This window comes from Pterocles gutturalis, unplaced genomic scaffold (genome assembly GCF_000699245.1).
Source record: "Pterocles gutturalis isolate BGI_N339 unplaced genomic scaffold, ASM69924v1 scaffold2909, whole genome shotgun sequence".
Classification (NCBI taxonomy): domain Eukaryota; kingdom Metazoa; phylum Chordata; class Aves; order Pterocliformes; family Pteroclidae; genus Pterocles; species Pterocles gutturalis.
The window spans coordinates 17,416-26,158 of NW_010127855.1; the positions used below are offsets into that span (position 1 = coordinate 17,416).

Below are 8,743 nucleotides of genomic sequence, written 5' to 3' on the forward strand. Positions count from 1 at the left end.
ACATCGCCGACACAGAGGCTGCCCAAACTGTCACATTTCAGAGCAAACTGGCCCGTGTCAGCACCGAGAAACTCCTTTCTGATCCCTAGAAGGCTGACTGTAAGACAGGGGAGACAGCTTTCTGCAGCCTTTCTACACCACTACCATTTAGCTTCTCAGTTGTTCATTTATTTACCTGTCCCCAAAGTCATCACAGCACTGGACATGAGCCTCCAGGGTCGCTGGGTCTGTCCCTCGCTGTCTCGTGGGCTGCACTGTCCCATGCTGCCAGCCCTGCTCCTTGGGAAGCTTTTCCTACGTGTCTGGTTGAAATCTGCTCACTGATGGATTGTGCACACGCCTTCAGTGGCACCATTGCTCTTTGGCCTGTAACAGCCGCGGTTTTCCACGTCAGGTTTTAGCAACTTTCTTTCAACTCTTAACCCCAGTTATGGACACAGAAGTCACATCCCCTGTCAGTATTGTGCCACACAAAACCAAAACAAACCCAGAACTGGATTCACTTCATTCAGCTGAGCTCTCCAGGAAGCCTTTAAATACCCGTGGTAGGTAAGAGCTCACCTCTGGCTGGCCAGAGCTGTCCATAATACTGTGAATAAAGCCTCATCGACGCCTTACCATTTTGGCAGTACCAGAAATACCCCCACCAGTGTAAACTCGATCCCAGTCATCTTTTTCATGTGTGGTAGGAAGCTTAAGGCAGAGCACTGTATACAGTTTGGGGGGCTTTGCAAATAAAAAAAAAACCAACAATGCAAGAACTGGACAGAGTCTGGAAGGAAGCACCACAAATAACCAGAAGTTGAGGATGTTTGACCTGTGAGAAGTTAAAAGAACTGGGTTTCTCTAGTGTAGAAGAGGAAAAAAGTATATGAGAATATGTTCATATATAAAAGAGTGTTCTACAGCAGACCTCTGCTTTTCTTGTGCAGTGAGCAAAGCCAAAAAGTAATTTGTGCCAAGGGAGTTTTAGCTTAGCTATCGGGAATAGCGTTTGACGTGTAAAAATACGATAGCACCAGCACCAATTGCATATTAAAGTTGGGAAACCTGTCTTGTTGGCAGATCTTACAAACAGGTAACGGAACATTTTTTCAGCAGTCTAAACGTACTCATGCCTGAGAGCAGGGGAAAGAGAGGAGAGGGGGAGCGAGTAGAGAGAGGGAATCTTTGAGGTTTCTGGCACAAATATTAATTTTTAAGCACGTAATTCATCATGTGTGTGTTTTTGTTTTAATTTTCTTCAAACAGCCTGTTGTAAGATTGATAGAAGAAGCCAGCTGCCGGGGTCTGAAGGAGGTTCGGTTTGTTACCTGGCATAATCAGTATATCTTAAACATCAAGGACGGGTTCCAGCAAAACGCGTGTTTCAGAAGAGAAATCAAGAGGAGACCCCTTCTTCGCTCGTGCGTTGTGCTGATGCCGTTTTTACAGTATGTATCCCAGCAAAATGGAAACTTTGCATTTGTTTCTCATGTTGTTCTCTCCCTGAGAATTATATTCCATAAGATGAGACAAGGAAACAGACATCACTGGCTAGAAAAATCAGAAGGAATAATAAAAAATCTTAGTCATGTTGGCAGCTCTCGCTTGCCGCTTTTCGAGATAAATGTTATCTGAGGAACTCCTTCGTGCCAGGCTCTGTTTGTTACTGAAAGGTTAGACTGTACCTTCTGGATTGCAGAACAGCGGAAGCACAGATGTACTTCAAGTTTGCCAAAGTATCGTCCAGCTTTCAGCATCTCCCCGGCTCTAGGGATTGCCAGGCTATCAGTTCGAGGTCCCATAAAAATGAGCATTCAAAAGCATTTTAGAATTTTCCAGCACAATGAAAGCATGCCTTGTTTTTATGGTCATCCCAACTGGGGGTGAACACCCTCGCCCATCAAAGGCAGAGTGAGGAAAGTGTTCCACTGTAGTCATTCTTGATTACCACTCATAAAAATGCCGGGTTTGTGATCTCACCAGCACAGCTGGAAGCGTTACGGTCAGAGTTCAGTGGTTAGGAACACATCGTCCTGTTAGCAGGGTGGAAGCCGTCGGCGTGCCGGGCAGCTGGGCGTGCTGGGCTCGTCAGAGGGGCCGGAGCTGCTGCCGAGGGGCTGCAGCGCTCGGTAGCTGGCAGAGTCATTAGCACATCTAATTGTGAGGTGAACGTGAATTTGGTCAGAGCCTCAAACCATGCGGTTGTTAGAAACGTTTTTAGGGACGGTTGTACAGGGAGGAAACGCAGAATTATGGAAGAGGTACTGGGAGGATGCAGGTGAAACGACCCAGCGTGGGCTCTGGTTACAGCAATTCTGATGGTCATCTTAATGGAAATCAAGGGTTTGGGGTATTCTCCTGATGTTTTGCCACCAGTGACTATTTTACTACCGTGTAAGTCTATAATTTTGAGATTTGCTAAACTGATGCAATTCCCACTGATTTTAATGGACCCTTGAGGGTTCCACACTGACGAGGGCTTGACCACATCTATCCATGCCAGCTGCCACGTCTGTAACCCAGGCTCTGAGATTTCTGTTGTGCTGCAGTGAGCCTCGCTCTTATTTTCTTCATCCCTTGTCATGCTTCCTTTAAAATCTACCAATTCTTATCAAGGAACAAAAGAGTATTTTAAACATTTATGGGCGCTATCCTTAAGAAGTCACTATTTGCCTCCACTTATTGCACAACGCTACCTGCCATTTTTTATTTTCCTGCCCTCCCACCTGCTTAAATCTGTTATAAAAGAAAGAATTCTTGAACAGAAACTGTGGGAAGTGGGTGAGGGTGACAGTGTTTGACAAATGTTGACTTTTTAATGGCTTCCCTTGTATGATAAATGCTCACAAATAATTTACACTAGTCAGAAGAAATGAACAAAGTACAGGAAGGATTGCAGTATTTTTATTGTGTTGGATGTCTCCCTCGTTAACCCGTAACTTATTGCTGACCTGTGCTTGGTCTCCCAGTCCCAGGGTGAGTGAATGAGGTTCTACAGTAATATTTTTTACCCATTGACTTTAGGAGGGGAAAAAAAAATAAAAAAGAATGCCCACTGTGATATTGTCTGCTATTTTAACACTCGTTCTTAGAAAACTCCACCTCCTGGGTTTCTGTTAAACTATTAATGAACAGTGAGAAGAATTTTAAGTCCAATTGGTGCAAATGAAGTGGGGTCTCTTTAGCTTTGACCTGCAGCCACGTGGACATTATTTAAGGAGTACGTCCGCTCTGATGCAGGAGTGGTGTTAACTGTCTCCTTATCCAAATCAAATGTGTCACTTTAAAAATGGACTTTTTTCCTCCAACTTTTTTTTTTTTTCCTAGACCTGAAAAGCTCAACCTGCCATCAGGAAAATCACGTTAAATTATTTCTGGGTCACACAAAAAAAATCACTGATGGTTCTTTCAGGCTCATCTATCACTAGCATTAAATATTTTGGAAGGTGACCCTACCTGCCATTTCTGCAGGGAAGATGTGAATAGCAGTGGAATTGTTATTTATCTGGGTAATTATGTGGGCTCAGCAGAGCAGGCTAGGGGGGGAGGACAGTCAGAAGCTGCTGTGACGGCGTCTGGGTGCCCTGCGAGCAGGTTGGCCGGTGCAGAAGGCAGGTTGTGTGGCATCGTGCCTGGACAAAAGAAAAGAGATTCCTCAGGAGTCCCTTGGGGAGATGCCTTTGCCTCCAGCAGAGCTTCCAGAGTTTGTTTGCTCTCCAGTAAACTCTCTGTTTGAAATGTAGGGAATGGAGTTTGCCTGTCGTTCCTCTGTGCAAAATCCACCTGTGGACGTGCAGGGAGGCAGGACTCGGCCCCGGGTGTTGCCAGACCTCAGCTTGCCCGAGGTGCATGCACAAAGGATTCGCTTTCCCCGTGCCCTCCTGCTCAGAACAGGTTTTGTCCTGACGCTTTGGCAGCGACACGTTATCAGAACACAAGTGACCTGAGAAACTTCATCAACTTTAATGTTCATTAAACTTTAATGACATTTAATTTAAGGTCACCTGTGGGGTTGAGAGACAAGATTCACCTTGTGTCCTCCCAGCCAGAGCGCGGGTACCTCTGATTTTTCAGTTTTTCCTGACCTGAGCTGCCTGCTTCGGGCTGCACCGCACCTGTGTGCACGTGTTGGGGTCGGTCCTGGAGCCCCCAGAGCTTCTCCTGGAAAAGTGCTTTGGTAAAACCCTCCCCTGGTGACACTCTGAGATAGTTCTGTAGATTCTCGCAATGGAAAGGGAACCCGAGCAGCTAGCAGAAGCTGCAGAGCTCTGTGCTTGAAGTGTGAAAACCAGAGCCCGAGCCCGCAGGCTTTGCACGGTCGTTTTCATTGACGTAAGTGCAGGACTCCTGTAAGTCCGGATTATTCAGCTGAGCGAGGCTTGCTGCTTCAGATTATCTTCAGGGGAGCATAAGCCACAAGTGCCACACTCCTCATCTAAATTTAGCAGCTTCCAGAGCCTGAAAAATTCCACAGAGGTGCAGGTATTTATTAAGACCGAAGTCCTGCCCCCCGCCAGTCCTTTGCTGGATTTTCCTGGTGGTTGTTCTTCTCTGGCGTCCGTGGGGCGTTCCTGCCGCAGCTCCCCTCCTTCGCCCCTTCCTGCCTGCTCACCTGGCAGCCTTCCCAGGGGAGAGGCCGGGCTGCCGCAGGAAAATCAGCAACTGCAAACGCAAATCGACATCTGGCCAGGGCACAGGAAAACAAGAGAGCCCTTCCGCAGCATGGCACTGGGGCAGACCCAAACCATCGCACCTCCTCCTCCCCAGGACGCAGTGAAATATCTGCAGGGCTTGCCTGCAAAATGTCATTAGTTGGGTTATTCATTATTTATACTGTACAAAACAGTGTGTGTTTGTACTCCTTGTATTCGGAGGAAGTTAGGTCAGATGTTGCCAATTTATTCATCTTTTCTTATTCTTAAAATTATGAGTATCTTATGGGTAACTTAGAAAATGATTGTGTTTGGTAGCGTTCTGCCTGTCTGGAGTTTGTAACCCCAGCCCAGCATGTGAATGATGCCGATCGCAGGCTTTTAACCACCACCGAGCAGTTAGCGTTCCGTACGTGGAACAGCATCCCTGAAAGTCAGAGATGTTGTTGTGGGTGTGCGAGGTGGAGGAGTTAACAGCAGAAACAGCCAGCGTGGTTGTTCCAGACCAGCACTGGAGAGACAGAAATCGTTACAGACCTGGAGAGCAGCGATTGCTCAAGAGACGTTGGGGGTGGAATAAATGTGATTTGAAGCTCTGCTGGCTGTGAATGTTTAAGCACAAACTTCTTCTCCTTCCCCACCAGGACCTTGGGTGGCAACTCCCTGGTGCCCTCTCCGTCGGCCGAACCAGCTTCCTCCCACGTCCTCTCCCCGGTGGCTGCCACCTCTCCTAACTTCTATCCCGAAACCTGGGTCAGCATGGATCCCTCTCAGGACTTCATCCAAGTGCCTGTTCTGAAGGAGGATAAAAGCTACAGAACCATTTATAACCTGTTTCACAAGACTGTGCCAGAGACCAAATACAAAATTTTGAAAATTCTGAGAGTGCAGAATCAGTTTCTGTGGGAGAAATATAAAAGGTAAGATAATGCAAATACCTTTCTTTTATAATAGTGGAAAAATACCTTAAAATACGGAATTTGGGCTGCAAAATAGCCATTGGTCATGAAGTAGAATACATAAACTCCAGATTTTCTGAAGAAAAGGAGCATCTTCAGTTGAACAGTTTTATCTGAAAAATACTAGAGCATCCTCACCTGCCCTGACTCTCAGTAATTCCTCTCTCTGGCCTCTTCTGAAGCCGGAGAGCGATTGAATTTTTGCACAGTGGTTGTTTTTGCTCTGAGGAAGATCTCCTTCCACATTCAAGGTGAGATACCGGCAAAGATAAGCCGGCGCTTCTCAAGCTCCTTTCCCTTTGCTGCTGGGAGGTGAGAGCTCTGCCTCCAGCACTGTCAGCTCGAGACCTGCCAAAAATACTTATTTCACACAAAAACTGTATTTGAAAGTGGCAGACCCCCTCAGCTATCCATTCAGGAATGTTTGCATATCTCCTCTTGCTATTCCAGAGGCGAGTCCTGATGCTTTAATAGCTGCAGTGAAAACTGCTTTTCCCCTGCAGCTCTGCCACGGATCCTCACCTTCTCTTTCCATTTTCTATTCCAGGAAAAAGGAATACATGTCCAAAAAAATGACTGGCCTGGACAGGATCATGAACGAAAGGCATTTGTTCCACGGCACCTCCCAGGACGTGGTGGATGGAATCTGCAAGCACAACTTTGACCCGCGGGTCTGCGGGAAGCACGCCACCATGTTTGGCCAGGGCAGTTACTTTGCCAGGAAGGCGAGCTACTCCCACAATTTCTCCAAACGCTCCCCCAAAGGGGTGCATTACATGTTCCTGGCCAAAGTGCTGACGGGCAGGTACACGGTGGGGAACCACACCATGAGGAGACCTCCGCCCGTGAACCCCGGCAGCATCACCAGCGACCTCTACGACTCCTGCGTGGACAATTGCTTTGAGCCTCAGATTTTTGTCATTTTTAACGATGATCAGAGCTACCCTTATTTTATTATCCAATATGAAGAAGTTAGCAACACTGTCTCCATTTGAAACCTCCTGCTGCTAAATTATTCATTTCCATGAACTCTCTTATCTGGCATGGGTAGCAGTTTTTGTGGAGAAAAAAATTAGGGATCTGGACAGTGGAGAACTGATGAAAGGACTTGTTTGGAAGGAACTAAATCTCAAAAGACAGAAAAGAAGATCTGAAGTGACCAACCGTGCACTCGCTGTTTGACTATGTATGTGCAAATTGTAAATATTTTTCCATTGTTTATAGTTGAAAAATCTGTGCCTTTTGTTATAAAACACTGTTTATTTATGTTAGTAAATGTTCATGTTTAAAAATGTGTGTGTGTGTGTGATTTCAGTGGCTAGAAAATCGCTTACGCCCTGATCTCGAAATCTTCAGGGTGGCCGTTCCTAGACAGTCAGAACCAGGTAATTTTCATCCCAAGTACATTAGAGATTCTCCCAGCCACTGTTTTTTAATGACTGTATTTCAGAAGATTGGGAGGGATGACAAAACTAACCTCCTGCTCGTACATCGGATTATTAAACAGGAGAACACAAACGAACACATCATTTTCTAAAATCATCCCTGAGGATAATTAGGAAGAGGTCGGCACGGCACGCAGTCCCAGAGGGTTTAAAGCTGGATGGATTCCCAGCAGCCCAGGGATTGTCCCAGTTTGTCACTTTTTGCTGCAGTGGGAGGAATGGGAAGGCCACAGCTGGGCACATCCCCTGTCAGGTGTCCCCAGTTACAGGGGGTAGCTCTGGGGATTTCTTTGAAAAGAAACCTCAAACAAAGCCTGGTTTGAATGAGGTTTTAAATTTGATTGAGGATTTAAGATTTGTGTTAATGACACTTACTGAAGCTGCTATTAAATTAATTTCAAAACGATTGATACACTAAAATAATTGTCAACACATAATCCTCATTTAATCCGGGAATTTTGGGGGTTTTCCAAGCAGCTCCGCTTGGCTCGGCGCTCTTCGGTGTCTTTAGCAGGGGTACAGAAGAGGAAACGGAGAATGACGGCGGGCGTTTGCAGGCTGACGGCACAGTGCGCCGGGGCGGGGGCTTGGGGGGGCTCCCGTCCGCACACCGCACCTCTCTGTGCCGCAGCTGAAGTCCTTGCGCCGGGGCATTTATCTAACTGCGCTTTATGGGAAAACCAGTCTCTAAACTGGGATCAGAAATCATTTCAGAGCCACGATGGAGAATGAAAAGTCAAGATGACCCTTCCCTCCCTTCCAAACCTTGGCCTGTTCTGTGGTCTTGGCTCTTTTTCTCTGAGTCTCTGCAGCGCGGTGGCACGGCAGAGCCCACGCCACGTGGTCACCGGCCACCACCAGCCCTGGCTTGCCCGCTGTCACCTGGGCTCGTTCCACCAAAGTCATTAAAACCTTGTCACAGGCACGCTGGTGTCCCTGCCACCCTGCCAGGGCTGTGCCAGTCTGCCCGGCGTCACCAGATTCTAGTTCAATGACAAGTGACAGAGCTGAGAGCCCACCAGCATCAGCATTGGTGCGTTATAGCTGTTCATCCGGAGCGGGACAGAGCCGGGGTGTCCCAGCAGCGGCCGCCTCGCTGCTCCGTGTGTCCGTGGCTCGGCAGCAAACCTCCTTGGGCTGCTGCTGGAGCTGGTGTGACAACCTGCCCGGTGTCCGCCTTCTCGCTAGGACCTAAAAAAATAGTGTTTTGCCCCAGCTCTCCTGCTGGTTGCTGTCCCAAGGGATCGCTCCTCGTCCCTCAGCCCCTGAAACCAGCTGGGGGTGGGCAGGGGGAGCAGCTGGTCCCGGTTACCTGCTCATCCCTTCCCAGGCTCTGGGCAGCGGGGCAGAGCTCAAACCCGGGGAGGGGAGGCTTGGAGGAGGAGATGGTGTTGGAGGGATGGGAGCTACCGGCTGGGATGTGCAACGCCGAGGAGCTGGTCCTGGCCGTGGCTTTGTGTCCCCAGGAGACGCCTTTGGAAGGTGCGTGGAGGAGGGGCTGGGGCTGGTGATGGGGTGAAGCCACACGGTGCAGTGGGTTTATATAATTTACCATTAATTATATAACTATTAATGGGAATTTATGTTATTATTATGAAATTATATATAATTTCCCAATAATTATATAATTTGGTGCAGGGGGGCTCAGAAGTGGTGATGGCGATGAGCGAGACCATAAATCCACGCAGTGAGACGCGTCTCA

The 8,743-nt window shown here is 47.8% G+C and overlaps 1 protein-coding gene across 1 annotated transcript in view; it reads left to right on the plus strand.

Moving 5' to 3' along the window:
• TIPARP (TCDD-inducible poly(ADP-ribose) polymerase) overlaps positions 1 to 6,890 on the plus strand; it is a 21,898-nt gene extending 15,008 nt beyond the window's left edge. Inside the window, exons 3-5 of the mRNA XM_010079394.1 lie at positions 1,252 to 1,433; positions 5,282 to 5,557; positions 6,144 to 6,890. Of these exons, the coding sequence (XP_010077696.1) occupies positions 1,252 to 1,433; positions 5,282 to 5,557; positions 6,144 to 6,591 (906 nt within the window). The 3' untranslated portion in view covers positions 6,592 to 6,890. The remainder of the gene's footprint in view (positions 1 to 1,251; positions 1,434 to 5,281; positions 5,558 to 6,143) is intronic.
• Positions 6,891 to 8,743: the final 1,853 nt, after the last annotated feature.